General features: G+C 31.5%; 1 protein-coding gene across 2 annotated transcripts in view; it reads left to right on the top strand.

Annotated features, from left to right (window-relative positions):
• The window catches only part of LOC147066099 (betaine-homocysteine S-methyltransferase-like), a 55,756-nt gene that overhangs the window by 28,956 nt on the left and 7,770 nt on the right, over positions 1-19,030 (top strand). For both annotated transcript variants that reach the window (XR_015071608.1, XM_085955518.1), the window contains exon 3: positions 15,373-15,534. Coding sequence is in view for 1 of the 2 variants with exons in the window: in XM_085955518.1 (XP_085811644.1) it covers positions 15,373-15,534 (162 nt within the window). In the remaining variant the exon portion in view is untranslated. The remainder of the gene's footprint in view (positions 1-15,372; positions 15,535-19,030) is intronic.

Below are 19,030 nucleotides of genomic sequence, written 5' to 3' on the forward strand. Positions count from 1 at the left end.
TAAATATATTATATAAGCGAGAATTAACTGTATTCGCTGACAGTGTCCATTTACCTTTGGTGAATGTGCAATGTGCATAGTGCCTGAAGATGCTGTAAGGCGAAAGGCTGTAAAGCGGGTCGCAAAAAACGACTCAAAAGGAATAGTACAAACCATAGATCAATTAGAATTTGTTTTATTTGTATTGTAAACTTCCTAACGTAAAAAATAAAAGCATACAATTGAAAATTTATATAATTTATTTCATATACCTATTAGGTTCTAATCCATGCTTCTATTTGTTTTTGATAAATTTAGTTAAAACGGCAACTTACATAAGAGTTTGAATCACATGTTATACCCTGTTTACACATAAGTACATGGATTTACCGCTGAGAGTGCGTATTATCGCGGCCAAAACAAGAAAATGCGTGCATGCTTCTGAATTTTCACGCAACAATTGGTACTTGCATGGTGGGTGCGCATGCGCAGTAGAACGATAGTTGCAAACCTGCCGGAAGAAATAAGAACTACATCGCACAAAAGATTTTGACGTTTACCGGTTATCTACGAACCTGTCAAATATCGTCATACAATGACAACATTGCGTCTCGCTTACGCTTAAAGAATTAGATTGGAGATATAATCAGCACTTTCACGTGTAAACAGTTATTATTGCGATAGTTTAAAATACACACTATTGGTGGACGTGTACAGGCGCCATTATTTTTAGAATGCCTGTTTTCATCGCAAGCAGAGATATTACAAAATAATCACAATATATGATAATGTTCACCATGTGCTTCGTCTTGCAGTGGAAATGATAGTTTGTTTTTTTTGTTCATTGTAATACTAGTACGAATGTTTTGTGCAGTACCTATAACCTAATCACAAACGACGACTACATTAGCACTATACCATTTGAAGCGATCAATTAATATGCATCTGTCTGTTATCGCAAAAAAGAACATGACAATGGCACTGGCAGCACGTGCATTGGCTCTAGCATAAAAAGTGCATTTGCATAATTGCCGATACACGTCGCGACCAATAATGCATTAATTTACGTGACTGCGACCACGTCACACGCCGGCTGATTTGAAATTTATATGTTTTGGAATCCACATGTCGATTATCGGATACAATTTAGAAAATTGCCATTTTCACATGGATACGTGATTCCTTTGTGTGCAGTATGTGCACAGTGTACGAGTAGCTTGCTTAAAACTGTCGACGGTAAAATTTTCACGTAGACATTCTGTATCAGGTGTGCCTTTAGGTACTTATTAGTAATAAATAACGGTAAGGACGTGTCACAAAGAAATTTAATATCAATATTGATTGCTATTTTTTCTCATGCATTAAACCCCGTAGCTAGATAATTGATTACGCTGACAATTATTGACCGCGTGGATATATTTACAAACTTATTCATATAACTTATTCTAGATAGATATATTCAGATATCTCAAATTATGTAAAAAAAAAAAAAAAATGCTCGTATAGTACTGTAGAGTACAGACTAGAAGTGGGGAAAACTAAACTGCAGGGGAATGGGACGACTGGACGCCAGGACAATTGGACGCCGCACTGTCGTAGACGTCGTATGTAGACGACTGTCGTATACAGAACGTAGTAGACGAGGAATTTTAATTTGTTTCTATCTACTACTTAGTAGTTTTAATTCATTTTACTCTTAATATAATGTTTTTTTTTATTGCGGATTGAGAATTACCATACCTAAGGCTTTATATAAAATAAAAAAAACTATTTTTTCGTTGGAATTTAAACATATGCACGATTAAATCATTATTTACGTGTGCATATTTAAATTCTCACCAACTATTAAATCATAATATAATAATTTAAATATAAATAATAATATTAAATATATTTTTTGAAGTACCTATAAGTACCTAACGTCTATTTAATTTCGAATTGCGTGGCGACCAGTTGTTCCGGCGCCAAATTGTCCTAGATCCAACTGCAGCGGGTGGACTATGTAGTAAGTGTTCTTAAGAAATTAAACTACAGACCTAAAATACTAAATTTTCTTTTTTAACTTTCTTCTTTAAGCACTACGGTGCATGATTGCAGCATCAGTCCCGTGCGACTCCGTCTCGGGACGGAATGAGCACTTAAAGTCACTTCTTTCAGACACGTTTAAAGCGTCATAGAAAGCGGCCGTGCATATCCACGGCTGTGCATATATGACGGGTGGTGGTGGGCACTTATTAGACCTAAAATACTACACACTAAAATCTAGTCAAAAATAAATTTTAAAATATTTAATTTAATTCAAATTGATAATGGATTTTGTATGAACTTAATATGTATGATATGAACTAAACGCATGATGTGTAAAATTAAAACAATTATAGTATGTACCTAATAATATGTCTATGTTGAATACAAAATGATTCATACTTCATAAATTAATCTTTTCTAGATTATTACAGATAAATAATAGGTACATAATTATTGTGTTCCGTATTTTACATGGGTATTGAGGAATTATATAATATTATATTATTTAATTCCCATAAAAAAACAAGTATATTTTCCTAGATTACTTACTTACTACCTACTTGTCTTTTTTATAGTTTAGGTACGCAGCGCAGGTATATAAAAATAACCAAACATAGGTTGAAAAACAATTTTCTTTTCATGAAGGTAAATAGTTAATTTGAGACCGCATGAAAATCAATCAATCAGCCAGGTATTTCCTGCCAAAAAACTAAATAGTACATAAAAACCGCCCGCGTAGTTTCTTATCGGCGAGAGATATAGATATAGATATAGGGAAAGACGTATTATCCTCCTTTCACACATATCTAATATTTAGTTTTAGTTTAATAACGGTAAATTGTGTTTTTTAGATTAAGATTCTCTTTTATTTGAATGATAAATAAATAATTACAAATGAACTTTTTATATACCACGTTTTTAAATTTTCTGTTGAATCATAATATAAACTTGACAATTCTATGTATTAATAAATATAGAATACTGAAATGTCATTTTGACATTTCATATTGATTTCCATAGTAACGCACGTATATATTAATAATTTAGTTGCTGGGACCCACTTAGCAACCAATAATAGTTGAGTAGTAAATATTACTTTTAACGATTTTTCCCGAAACATACAAAACAGAATTAACTGAGAATGAATTCAATTCTGCTTGAAGATGGCCAAAAGTATTTAAAAAAATGCATTCCCGTCGTGTTCTGATGTATTCTAAAAGGTTCAAATGTCTAGCTAGTCGGTAAATTAGTTAAAATCATGGACAAACAAGAAAAAATCTGTACGGGACAAACAAGAATACGAGTCAATAAAAACATGGTAAAATAGCATAATGAAACCATCACTTATTATAATCGTGATAAAAAAAATCGATAGAGATTTTTGGTGTTGCCTGTAAAATTGTATCAATTATTTAAGGACATACGTGATATAAACAAGTTTAAAAACGTAAATTTTGAATATGTGCTGATCGGGCGTTTTTGGCGTATATGTAGCAAAGCATCCTAAAATAAAATGGTTGCTCTGCACATTGTGTTAATTATTGTAAATGGTCAGTATACTCTAACATAACACAACAGTGCTGAGTCAGGCGGGATTATTTTGAATTTTAAATCACTCAATAAATTAAAATTGACGTTATATTACATATATTTTTACTGATAGAATAATTTTATTTTTTTACAAATTTATATAAATAAATATTAAGTAAAAATATATTGAAATTGGTAGATGCATTAATGATTTCAATGAGATGTTCTGTAATACTATTAATAGTAATAATTTATTAATTAAATTTTTTGGCGTCAATGATATATTACGTATAAAAATGTGAATTACAATAGTTGAGTGGATAAAATAATGAACAGACAAAAGAATTCATTAATAACGTTAAGAAGATATATTTAACCATTTCATGGATGAATGAATGGATCTCATCAATAATGTTATTGTAAATTCTCATTACTACACATAAACAGATAAATAATATGTTATTTGGGAAATTTCATTAACCCCAAAGATTTTAATCCTCTTCCTGGTAGAACTTCCATGATTTTCTTGCTAAAATCGATGTCATTTTACTCTCATTTGCAAGTATTTAGATTAATTAGATTAAATTTATAATTTTCCCGAATATTTTTCATAAAACTTTTCCTCCAGATTAAGTATATAAACCTCAGTAAAATGTACTATTTTTTTGGAATATTTTTAGATTTTTTTTCAACAATATATTTTAGCCAAATCCTATTTTGGAGATGGAACAATACTGAAAGAATGTAAAAATACAGGTATTTGGAGATGCATATGGACGTAAAAGTAAAAACAACTAATTATTATTAATTACATAATATTCAGTGATACTTTTATTTTTTTTCAATCACATATGGTGTCTGCACAAAAATTGTGTTTATATGTACCTATGTGTATGGCAAATAAATACGTCTACCAAAATACTACAAATCAATTAAAATAAAACACAACATGTAGGTATATACTTCCACTTATTTTAATCAGTTGTCAACCAGTTTAGAATATCCCTTTGAAGTGAAGCGAAGTGAGCGAAACTAGTCCTGACTAATATTAAAATAAGATGAATTATTGCTGCATATTGTAGGTACCTTTTATTTAAAATTAATACTATGCATTTCCACCAAGAATAATTGTTAGTTTTTATATTAAAACATTTTTCGCTTTTTTTTAATAAGTATGTGCATATCAATTAAGTGACGATGAAAAAGAAAATCATTCTTATCTTATAACTATGGATTTATATCAAAAAATACCTTTCGTTTTCAAAAAAAACATAAATAAATATATCAACCATTCAAATATTTTCGTATTTCTAATAATGTTGGAAAATGCCGCTGATGGAAAATGATCGCTAATTGCTGATTTTAAGGGGGAGAGTCACGCCAGCAGAAAACCTTGCGGAAAAATACAAAGCTTGCAATTTGAGATTTTTTTTGATAATTTACAATTTCAACTATATTAATTAATAAATATGTATCTGAAAACATTAAAAATATTTTTTATTTTTTTTTTAATTTAAAGATAAACTTACAATTGTAAAAAAATGTAATAAAATGTGAATTCGTTGCAGGGTCACATCTTATTATTACATATTATTGTATGGTCATATTTATTATTAAATTTAGTTAATTAAGTTTTAGATTTTTGACTAATTCATCGTTTTAATATTTTTTATATTTATTTTAAAAAACATCGATTTTTATAAAAATATAAATTTGTATAACTTGAAATTCTTTTTATTTATATCTTTACATAAAATACTTTATACTTTTTATAATTTTTCATTTAATAATATAAATAAAAAGGACTTTAAGTTATACACATTTATATTTTTATAAAAATCGATGTTTTTTTAAAATAAATATAAAAAATATTAAAACGATGAATTAGTCAAAAATCTAAACGACAAAAAATCTAAAACTCAATAAACTAAATTTTAATAATAAATATGACCATAAAATATAATGTAATAATAAGATGTGACCCTACAACGAATTCACATTTTATTTCATTTTTTTACAACTGTAAGTTTTTCTTAAAAGTTAAAAAAAATTAAAAATCTTTTTGATATTTTCAGAGACATATTTATTAATTAATACAGTTGAAATTGTAAATTATCAAAAAAAAATCTCAAATTGCAAGCTACGTATTTTTCCGCTAGGTTCTCTGCTGGCATGCCTCTCCCCCTTAAGCAATTCAAAATATATGTACATAATATATTTAAAAGTTTTCACTGGAATTTCATTTCAGTTCCTTACATTTGATTTTGGAATCATAACTTTCATGGCATGGTACTCGTATCTCTTAGTTTCAAGCACGGTAAGTGATAGGTAGAACCTACCGATATTCTTAAACTCGACAGCAGTTGTTTGCATTCCAAGCTCCCTTATAATAATTGCATTCCTGAAATTGCAAACAGGAGTCATTTATAAATCTGACACCTTTCAGGCAAACTTGGACTATGTATACCCACCGTATTATAAGTATAGTAATACAATGTAGAAATATACACAAACTGGGTGGTTTAAGCCAGATAATACCCATATAACCAATATTTTTGATAGTTTACATTACTTATAAGATAGTTCCTCAGCCTCATAATAATCTCAGTAAGTTGCAGAACTATCTATCTTAATACCTACTATTTTTACTTTTCTCGTTTATAATCCATTTGCCATATTCAAGGGATAGCATGAAGAAAATGACACCATCAACACCATTGTTTTGAGAATAAACTGACATTCACTGACTGCCCGTGATGTTCTTTCCGAATATATAATCTCGATTAGAGATAATCTAATTGACTCCTGACAACTACACCTGTCAGTTTTTGACAGGCCATGGTGGATTCGCTGCCAAGCTCTATGAGTTTAAACTTTTTACTTGTTACCCGGCCAACATATTCATGTCACGGAGAACTACAGAAACAGCGAAGGAAGCGATGCTTAAGTCGGGCCAACCAGCTGTTGGGCACATCGGGCCGTCCGACCTGCTCGCCACAAAACACAATTATATTGCATTAAAAAATTGGGGTTCTTATTACGGCCGTGAAGATCTCTTCACATAGTTTTGTTTGTCCGTATTAGTAACATTATGTATTCTATCTTATAAATCATTAAATTCATTTATTTCTGTTAAGTCTACGTGGCTTTCTCTCGCATGACACTTTTTATCAAAATACGTTTTTTAGTAAACTCAGTCAAGGCTCACTTGAGAGCGTGATGATCTCAGTATTAGGTATCTGCTCCTGAGACATTCCCACTAAACAACTGCTGATGCTTCACATTCAAACGTAGCGCCTCGTGATACTTTCAATTAAGACCAAGTGTGGTGCGGGGCGGATTAGTTTGGAGGGACCATGTTTGTGTTACCTATGATTGAATAGTGGAACGGTGCTTGCTTATAAATCCGTTGTCTGGCGAATTCACATTTGTTTTTTATCAATATGCGTTTCAATTCAGAACGTCCACCAAATAATTTGAGAAATGACTAATAACCATTTCCTATTTTTTTTAATAAAAATCGGATCCCGGATTGTAGTAAAATTTTAGCTTCTATACCTTTTTTAAGTTTATGCCATTTGTAATCCGCATAAAACTCATTTGCTTTTAAACGCCTACAATGTAGAGTTAGGTAGGAATGTCAAAAAATATCGAAACATTCTTTCAATACTGATACTTTCAAGAAAGATATTTTTTTTATTTCGATACGATACTTGATGTCATCTCTAGCAGTAGGCCCTTTTCAGACTGATATAAATTACATTTCGCTAATAATAATAAAAAACAAAAACTAATGGAAGAGATAATTCATGATAATCATAATTACTTATCAATTTTATAGCGTATGATGTAGTAAAATGAGAACTGCTGTGCATTATATATAAATAGTAATTGTTTTATAAATACACAATCTATAATTGCTTGATTTATTCTTATCACTTATCTTATCAGAGTTGTATTTAAAATAATTACAAGATAAAAAGAACATTTTATATACCACGTTTTTTAATTTTCTGTTGAATCATATAAACTTGACAATTCTATGTATTAATAAATACTTTTTTTGTACTTATATATTTGTACTTTATACTAGAAATACTGAATAAATTTAGAATACTGAGATGTCATTTTGACATTTCATATTGATTTCCATAGTAACGCACGTATATATTAATAATTTAGTTTCTAGGACCCTCTTAGCAACGAATAATAGTGTTTTACTTTTTACGATTTTTTTCTGAAATAACTTTCCATACAAAACAGAATTAACTGAAAATTAATTCAATTCTGCTTTAAGATGGCTAAAAGTATTAAAGAATGTATTGTCGTCGTGTTCCGATATATTCTAAAAGTTTCAAATGTCTAGCTGGTCGGGGAGTTTGTTAAAAATCTTCAATCGTCCAATACAAATCTTGGACAAACTAGAAAAAAAAATACTGGACAAACAAGAATACGAACTAATAAAAACGTGGTAAAATATATTAAATACTACACAGGACTAATAAATATCTAATATCTGAAGTGCCATTAAGAAAATTAAAGAAATAAATTGAGGAACATAACTCAATACAGACTTCACCTAAACTGTAATCGAGAAAATATTTTAATCAGAAATCCGAATATGTGCATAACTAGTTCTTTGAACCGCGTTGTACAAAAAAGTAAGGTCATGGTTCGTAATAAATTAACAAATATAAAAACATCTAAAACTAACTACATAACTTTACATGGTAGGCGTTTAAAAGCTAAGGAGCGGTATGTGGATGCTAGAGTTCTCAAAAAGGGATAATAATACAAAACTATACAATATTTCACCTCGACATGTCGGAATCATTTTATGTATTTTTAAATATACGAGGGTGGATCAATAATTCCTTAGAAAAAAGCATTAAAACAGTTTTTATTTTTGTATTTTTTTTTATTTCTCAACATAATCTCCTTGGAGCTCAATACACTTGGTTAGACGTTTCTCAATTTTTTTTAAACCGTCAGAAAAATAAGTTTTCGGAAGGTCCTCAAAATAAGCATTTGTCCGATCGATGACTTCTTCATTTGAAAAAAAACGTTGTCCACTTAGCCATTTTTTTAAGTTTGGGAAAAGGAAAAAGTCACTGGGGGCTAAATCTGGCGAATACGGTGGGTGGTCGACCAATTCAAACTTCAATTCTTCAATTTTAGCCATTGATCGTAAACATGTGTGAACACGGGCATTGTCCTGATGAAAGAGGATTTTTTTCCTGTTTAAATGAGGCCGTTTTTCTTCAATTTCGTTTTTTAGCTGGTCCAATAAAGATGCATAATAATCCCCTGTTATTGTTTTTCCTTTTTCCAAATAGTCAACGAAAATAATTCCACGTGCATCCCAAAATACAGTAGCCATAACCTTACCAGCTGATTTTACGGTTTTCGCCTTCTTTGGACATGGTTCGCCTTTTGCAATCCACTGCTTTGACTGTTCTTTCGTCTCGGGAGTATAGTGGTGTATCCATGTTTCATCTACAGTCACAAAGCGACGAAAAAATTCATCCGGATTGCGTTGCATGAGCGACAACAGGGCTTTAGAGGCCACCACCCTATTGCGTTTATTGTCGACTGTGAGCAAACGCGGCACCCATCTTGCAGAAACTTTTTTCATGCCCAATTTGTCATGTAAAATAGAAATGACGCTACCTTTTGAGATCCCTGTAACCTCAATTATCTCACTCAACTTTAATCTTCGGTCATTTAATACCACATCGTGGATTTTATTGATCATTTCTGGTGTAGTCACCTCTACAGGACGTCTTGAGCGTGGTTCATCCTTTGTTGATGTACGACCACGCTTAAATTCATTTAACCAGTTATAAATAGTTGCAAGTGAAGGAGCAGATATGCCGTGAACTAAATCCAACTCATTTTTTATTTCCTTTGCTGTTAACCCTTTTATATTAAAATGTTTAATAACAGCTCTAAACTCAATTTTCTCCATTTTTGTAAACAAGCAAATTTTTTTTATAAATGTACGAAAATAAAAAACAACAACCCGACCAATCTGATTGAAACTTCGCAGCATACTGAATCGGTAGTGCCGCTGCATGAAAACAAACCGCTTACAGTACTAGTCGCGCCACCTGTCGGCTTTTCTAAGGACTTATTGACCCACCCTCGTATTATAATGAGTTATTTATCAAATGAACATAACATATCGCAATTAAATCATTTTTCTCCAGTAGGTACGTATTTTATTAAGTACTATCATCATCATCAGCCGGGGTCGATCCACTGCTGGATGAAGGCCTCCCCTAGATCCATCCACTCTTATCGGTCCCTACTTCGTCGCTGTTACCGAACTTTATGAGTTCATCATTCCAGCGGGTTTTAGGGTATCCCTGTAGTCGTTTAGTGTAGGCATAAATTTTGTGACTAAATAATATTATGTATCTTGTGTACTAATGAAAATCTCATTTTAAATAGTTATTTACTCAAATTTTATTTTCAATGTGTAATTTTAACCAACTTCATGATGGTAGGTGGCAGTAGAAAAGATTGGCAATCTCTTATTTAGACGATAAACACAATCAATGGCATTTTTGATAAATGATAGTATTTACTTCTAGTTATATTAGATAAAAAAAGTATTAATACAATATGTATTGTTACCTAATCCTATGTTATAGAACAAAGAAACTAATCTCTGTTCACTTGACTGTTTGAGAAGATAATAGATCTTTATGAAGGTTCCGTAGTAAAATTCTCGAAAGATTACTATGAGTACACGCTCAATCGGATTTGTGAAATTCGATCACATCACGTGCCATATCTCACTGATAGCTGTATTTCAGGCTTGAAATGCGTGGGCGAAAATCGAAGTCCTTTTTTATCAAAGGGTGTTTCTCCGAATTACTTTTTAATGCTGAAATAAATAAAATTGTGTATCGCTCAGGTGCCTCTTTTATTGTTTTGCTCTATGTCCTCAATTTTACTTTGATTCACTTTAGCGCGGTAAATATTTTTTAGATCTGTCGGATTTTGAGGAGAAAAATCTAAATGATTTCTTTGAAATACCTTAAGGGCTTTTTGGTTTATACGGTTATCGGTCCTTTTGAATCTTGTGAAGTAATTTAAACGAATGGAAAATATGAAACATATTCACGGGAAAATATACTATAAAAATACTGGTAGGTTAGTCAATATTCAAAAGTATTTTTTACTTTTCAATTATACTAATTGTTATTATTGTTACATTATCTTCTTTTATTGCATTATAATATGCTTCCATCTGTCAGCTCCACTCTTATAGACCTAGTGGCACTATTTTTCGTTTATAGCTATTAAGTAATAGTTAGGATGACCTCTTCTATCTGTGTCATAACCGTTAGGTAACAGATGGCTATGATGATTTTGGCCATCTTTTCACTGTGTGTCGCCGTTCTAAAGTGAGATGTATCTACTCTTCGACTTGTATTTCAAGTCTTTTGCGTCACGGCGCTCCATGCGCCGACACTATTACGTCAAGTGTGATCTTTGCGTGTACACTTGTCATAGCAGATATATTATTATCTCTGGCAGTATTAAAATATATTTTTCTGTTTGTCCTCCTCACAATACTTCTAATGCTCTTCGTCTGCTTCCGTTAATGTTAATAAAACTTCACGCGATATTAAACATACAAGTGGAAAGTAAATGCAGAGCGCAGGTTTAGTTCAAGAAACGACTGTGGTGGCGTAGAAGACCTGATATAAAAGTCGCACTATAGTGCTGAGTGCTTGAGTTAAAATGTATTCTTTAAATCGACGTGCTATTTTTTCTATATAAACATAGATCCGGGATTAGCAACACGGTGCCAACGATCAAAAACCTTATTTAATAAGCATTTTCTGATTATTTACAATGACATTCAGTGCTGTTAGCGAGATAGCGAGAATGCTTACGAAGAGATTCCGTGGAGATGACAACACGTTTGTCTGTGGTGCTGACATTTTTTAAATAGTGTTATATTATTAATGTAAAAAAATGTGTCCGTTTAAGATAGCCACGCAGGAAGAAGATGAAAGTGTGAACGTATAAATGAAAAAGATTCAATACCCTTGACGTAGAGGCGAATAATAGCGTCGGCCATCCAGTGGGAAATATAATTTAATGTATTTTATTACTATTATATAGGTACTTACATTATATTACTTATATCTGTTGTGACTATGTCAATATCAAAGATTTTTGAAGTTATACTTCTTTAGGCGCGTTTGGGAAAACAGATCAGAGTGTATTTTTGGCGTGTGATGAAGTTGCGCGCGCAAATATAACGCATTAATCATGGGACGGACAGGGGACGGGTAATTTGCCCGCCGATGCAACATAATATATTTTGCGCGGCGACGTTCGGGTGTTTTAAATGCTGGAGGTTTGTAATTTTCAGCTGTGATGTTGAGGACTGTGGCTTGGGCCTGTTGGGTAAAGACTGAATGTTGCAACTTTTATTTATGAGTAAAATTATACATCAATAAATAAATAAATTTTGTGAATGTTGAGTTGGTAAATAATTCAAACAATGGTATGTTGTAAATTTACAATATTTAGACACGTCATACACAAAAATACACATATTTACAGTTGAGGATAATATTTGTCGTATATCCCATGTCAATTTATGTATTAGCGGTTTATAATAATTGAAGACAATAATAATTATTATGTTTCATCACAAAAGCCAATATCACGTTTCAGTTAAATCATTAATTAGGGCTTAGGCCATGTTTTACTTTTGATTTATAATAAATTATTATTATTATAATGGTCGATTAAATGGTCATATTAAATTAAATGTGGTCGAAATAGCGGTTTGCTAAATTTTTCAAACACAGGTTTTGAGATTTTTTTCTTCCAACGTAGGTACATTCTGCAATAATATTTTGTTTCGTTACGCCAAAGAAGTATAACTTCTAACGCGCGTACATAAGTACACACACCGATTTTTTTATCTACAGTTTTCTTGATCAAGTGTTTATCGCACACTTTTCTGAAAACTTTAATATTCTCACGATTTACGAAGCCATTTTCTCTTCCTACAGTAATATAGTTTGAAGAGTGTGTGCTGGACACCTATACACACTGCGGAAACTCAACACGTGTTTGCTTTGAGAGCATTAGCTAATGAGTTAGTTGTAAGTATTGTCGATTTGTTATCTCGCTCCCCGCCTTTAATAAATGCATACAACTATCTCGCATACACAGACTAATGATTATTACTATTTAGTTTCCAAGCCAGAAGACTATTTTTAACAATAGACCAAGACAGACACGTACTTCTAAACATACATTTCCAATTACTTATTCTTATCAGCGCTCATTATGTGATGATACTTCGTAATATTTTTAATTTTATCGTATTTACGTATTTTATTTTCATTGAAAACATTGTCGAGTTAGAATACCAAAAACATTAAGTTAAAACTTTGGACTGAGAAATCCGAATTACGTGAAAATCTTTCCTGTCATATCGAGAATGCTATTTTCGATCATTACACGTGATTGATTGTAGACATCATCTTTGAATTCCAAATTCAAATCGAGATTTTCTTCTTGCAGACGATACCGAAGAATGTTTGAATACACATTTGATATTTAATTGCTAAGATTACTAATTAATTATTAATGAAAATAGTATAAAAAAAATTCAACAAAATTTATTTTGTCATTTCGTTTTATTACCGACAGGTTCGCCACTATCGTTCTACTGCGCAAGTGCAGATATCGAATAACCCCAACTGTCGCGTGAAAATTCAGAAGCTTCCGAACTCTTTTGACTCATGCATGCAATATTGCTACTTGCATAATAATATATGTTTACACGTGCATTCGCGTGATAATACGTAATGTCAGCAGTAAATTCATGCACGTGTAACCGGGATATCATAGCAAGTATTTAAATTTATTTCAAACCGTTCTAATAAATATTACTTTGAGTAAATACTAAAGCTTCTTTTATTATTATTACCTCGAGATTCAAATATAGTTTCGCCACATATATGTAGGTACTTCAGACTAAGTGAAATTTTACTAAACTTGATGAAACTTTTTTTTAAATGCTAGAATAAACCGAACGTATTTTTTATTTTGAAAAAAAAGAGTATTCTCCTTCTTGCGGAGTTTTTTCATTTCGATTTCGAGATAATAAATAACGCGATTGATATACTGAAGAAATATTTCGTATTTTTTTCTAGCGTTAGTTTATTCAACTATGTGTGTCTGGGAAAAGCGAAAAAATAAAAAACCAATCCACTGTAAAGTTGATAAGACGTACGTACGTACCTATGTAATGAATTCTACACACAGCGTTATGTTTGCATAATACAATATTCATTTTGTTCGTTTAAGAAAATGCGCACAGAGATAAGTGCGGTAGCTATTCGATGAACGATTTTCTTATATCAAGAAAAGTCATGCCATAAGAAAATAGTAGACGAAATTTCGCAAAAGAAACATATTTTCGAATTTAGAATATTCGCATCGTTATATAAAATTTTATTTCTGTAATAACATCAAATGAAAAAATCGATGATATTATTGCATTAAGCAAATTTGAACACTTTTGTTGATTGTTTCACATTTTTTTACATTTCTCGGACGCTTAACGTAGAATATCACATTAATTTAAATAAAAGTATATCAAACTATTTTAAATAATCATTGCTTTTCCACAAACTTTGCACTCATCAGTCAAAAAATCATTTGTTTAATCTATCGCAACCTTTTGATACTTACTTCATATTTCCGACAGAAATTTTCAAAAATCTATAGCAGTGTCATGTGTGCTGAAACTTTCGTATAGATAAATGCATGCTGTTGAAAAAAGTACATAATAATAATATGTTTTACCTATATTTACTTATTATTTTTTCAGAGGTTCCGAACCTGGATTCCTGACCCCCAGGAGGTGCAATAAATAACATAGGAGAACATATTATTACATAATTATTATGTGTCCCCGTAATGAAATTACAACGTCCTATTAGATGATGGTAAAGCTAAAGGAACAGTGGCACGTTTAGTGGTGTAGAGGCCCGACGCACTGACTGATTTATAGAACCCATATGATAAATAATGAAAACGTATTTAATTTTTTCCAAATATTCAATACAGGAATTTTGTTATACTTTTGGTAATATTTTACACTCAATTTGGGAGAAATGCGCATCTTTTTTGAATTTAAATTACTTTTTGACTGGTTAGAAGGCGCTTTTTTAATTTTTACGAGGAATCGGTTGCGTCATTTGCGTCAAAGAAATGCGCCTCTGTGAAGGAAAATCGTCTAAATGAATTAACTTGCGTTCACGTGGTAGGACTCCATTATAATATTTTTGAAATAAAGTAATTTTTATTAATACCACTTTAACTCAATCATTTAGATTAGCAGCTGTTTCGGTTTATAAACCCATCATCAGAACGGTCGACTATAACTGAAGTTGAAAATTCGGACAACCTGTTTCCAATCTCGAACGGTTGTGATATATTTCAATATTTTAATATCAATTTCTCTTCTCGTTCACAACATTGGCGTAGTCCTCGTCTATCTTATTTAAATTTTTTTAGATCTTATTGGTTTGCAGATAAATCGAGCTCTTAAATTAAATTTTAAAGGCAAGGCTTTGAAATACGTTTGTTTTTAACGCTTTAAAAAATACTAATTGCCTTGCTAATTGTTTAGGAAAGGAACTAACAATATACGATTATCTCGCACAAATCCATTCCTAAACGGGCTGCAAAGATAAACGGATATTTTCCAGACACTCTCAATAATCTTTATTGATAATCACTCTGACAATTTTTAATGGACTGAATTTTCTCTACTTGTTTTAGCTGGGGCTGATTTAGTTATCACAAACACCTACCAGGCGTCTATACAAGGTTTCGTGCAATACTTGGGAATAAGTCCAGATGAAGGCATCGCACTCATGTACAAAGCTGTTGAACTCGCCAGACAGGCGCGAGATATATTCATGGATGAATATCCAGATGCAGGTATGTTGAATAACATGTTGACGTCGTTATATTGCGTGTTATTATTTAGGTATGATAGTATTTTGATTAAACAAAAGTCTATTATTTAATTATTATAAAAAAAAATAAGTTTGACCTTAGTTTCCTACCAAAAAATACTATAATCAGGAGAAGATAGCTACATTTAAATACAATAATTAAAATTTATTCCTAATTATTATGTAAAATATAATTGTCAGTAGTTTAACAAGTCGTGTTTATTGTAAAATGTAAAATAATGGTTTTTATAGACATGATTGGTATGGCTACATAATATGGAAAATTCCGTTCATACGACTTTTTCGTTTTATTACGTAGCACGTTTTCATAGTGTGTACATAAAATACATCAAAATAAGTAACTTTTATTCCCAAACCAGCATGGTACTGGTCATGACTTATTTTTGACACACATTCAATAATCATAAAAGTATGCGGTTTTTTATTGACTATCATCAGATTAAGCCAGTTGCAATCCACTCCTGGATGAAGGCCTAATCAGACTCTCTCCACTTTTCTAGGTTCCTTGTTTTTTACTCCCACGTAATTTCACTGAACTATAAATAATATGTCGTCAATCTAAGGTACCTTGGGGTGCCATGGGTGGAAGATAATTTGTTCTGAGGGTATCCGTCTAGTAGATACCTAATGGGGAGAATTTATATGCAGTTATTCCACAGTTTATGTTAGTAACATTGACTTTGGTTACGGATTATAAATACATCCACGTGGGTGCCACACCCACAATTGCCTAGTTGATAGAGCGACCGGCTCTGAAGCTTTGGGTCGCGAGTTCGATCCCACGACTGTACAATAAATACATGCTATTTGTTCAATGTATGTTTAATCCAATCAAGGAGCCAATGGATTGGGCGAATAACTAATGACAATAATTCATCGTTACAAATTGCATACTATAACAGTATAACCTTCACTTGCTGTGGTCGATATCCCTTGCTTAGAAACGAAGATGGTAATTTTACTTTTATTTCACACTTTAGCGTTGCTTTTACAAACTTCATTTCAATCAAAACAAATGAATGCATATATTATATTATTTATCATAATACCTGCCTACTATCGTATTGTTATTCAATTTATTACGTTACCTACTTGTTTAATAATATATCTTCCATTCAGTAACATTCCAGTAGATATTCAATAATAAACCAAATTTGCAATTTTTGAAGTTATACTTTATTTGGCGCGTTTGGGAAATCAGATCAGAGTGTATTTTTGGTGTGTGACATGTAACACTTAATTTATTTTTCCACACGAAAAAAACGCACTTGATTGGATTCGAACCTCCGATTGTTCGGTTATCAGCCGAACGCACTACCTTTACGCCACAGTATAATACTGCAATCGTGACGATTATACAGTATAATATTATAGTTTAGAATTGTTCCGTTGCCTAGGCAGCGAATTCATTATTGTCGGCCATTTGCAATTCCTTACGTTATTAAACGTCAGTTAGTAATATAAGTTAAAGTGTATAGAAATAAACCAACGGCGTTCCAATAAGCGGTCCTTTTTCTTGAGTGTGTAATTTAACAAGATAATTAAGAGCTAGTCAAAGAATCTAGTTTATCACAAGTTTTGTGTTTGTTTTGTTACGGCAAATAAGTATAACGCGCGTACATAAGTACACACACCGAATTTTTAAATTAAAAAATCCTTGATTATTTAAAAACCAAAACGTCCGGTATCCTTCAACAAAAAAATAATCACAGTATCTGGGGTTAGTGAAAGCATTATTATGCGGTTTTATCGTCGGGGACATGCGAACGATAAATGAAATTCATTACATTTTTTTATTGTAAATATTATAACGTATAAAAACATTGATAATTTATTGTAGTCATGTTTTAATTGTATAGTAAATTTGTATAACACCTATTATTACCAAATGAAGACATCAGGGTGCCGCCGAGAGTACAATTTTAGTTCGAGAGTTTAAATACCTCGTGGTGAATCTTTTGTGCTTCAGTGTGATTGCATTATACGTATTTTCTACAAAGATACCTATACCTAGTGACAAGCTTTCTCCCTTCATCATATCGCTCCATCTTTATCCCTCCGGTAGACCCACGGCCTTCGTTTGTTCAATGTTGAAGATAAATACTGAATTTATTTTTCAAGACAGTCAGAGATCTCTAACCCCGCGGTGAAGTTGGGACATTACATTCGCCAGTGGCGATAAATAATTTGTCGTTTTTTGTATAACTCAATATTTTTGTATACTTTATTACGTCAAATACTCAATAAATCAAAACGACGCCGCCAATTATCGTGTTTTCATTCTATAATAACACGTGTTCTCAAAATTTTTGCTTACCACCTTGGCAATGAAGTACCATCACTTCGCTCTTTCCCGTCCTCTTTACGAGTGCCGAAACTAAGATATATCACTATTTATATCCATTCAGATTCTTTGTGTTGATTTTTATGTCCCTGATTTAAGAAAGAGATCAGGAGCATAGATAATAAATTGTTCTCCCAAGGAGTAGTAACCTGCCATTGGTAATGTTAAGTCTAGTCTTAAGTACATATATATGTATAATCAAATTGCTTTAGATATCGATATATTTCATTTGCGTGAGGGTGAGTTAAATCGATGTTATTTTATAAATACTTTATTTTATTCACTTGGTAAACTTTCTTGTATCAATTCGATGCTTAATGCAAAGATATGGTATGTCCAGTTTTTGTTGAAATTAAGTTAAAACGATCGTCTGCATCGTATTTTTATGCTATAAAAATACTGTACTTCCAATTAGGATATTTGAGTCTGGGCTATATTTTAATTAAAATGATTCACAACAAATTGTTCGCGTTACTATTAAATTAAACAAAAATTAATTTCATAAAACAAATAATATTAACAAACTATTATAAAATACAAAAGTAAGAACCTAATTAATTTATTAATAAACTTATATATACATTCAACGTTCGAGACGTCTGAGATATTAATATAATGGCTTTATTAGTACAACAAAGTTACTTTAAAGTTTAAAATATAATACTCAACGTATGTTATTTCAACCTATACTTACTATACTATGTAATATTTTCATAAAATCAACCAGTAATTTTAAATAAATTTTCACCATACTTATACTGATTCTCCGACTATTAGCTAAGCTTTGAAAAATCAAGTGTATAGTATATTTCATCTACGATGGGGTGACCTTACTTATTGGCCGTTGCATATAAAATGGCACATACGATAAACTAACACTTTTATTCAGCGGTTTTAATATGAAAGCCTTCAACATCTCTGGTTTTTTTGGTTTTAAACTTTATTTTCATAAATCTTTTTCATATTCATATAAATGTGTTTTTTTCACCGCCTTTGAATAATTATTATTCAGATGTAAATAGGCACATCCGTGTCTCCCATTTAGTTAGAATAATCAGGTTTCTAATATATAGTACTTATTGACTTTTAACCGTCATCATTATTTTGTTTTTTT

This window comes from Rhyacophila brunnea, unplaced genomic scaffold (genome assembly GCF_057557595.1).
Source record: "Rhyacophila brunnea isolate RB1 unplaced genomic scaffold, BYU_Rbru_1.0 scaffold_5, whole genome shotgun sequence".
NCBI classification, from domain to species: domain Eukaryota; kingdom Metazoa; phylum Arthropoda; class Insecta; order Trichoptera; family Rhyacophilidae; genus Rhyacophila; species Rhyacophila brunnea.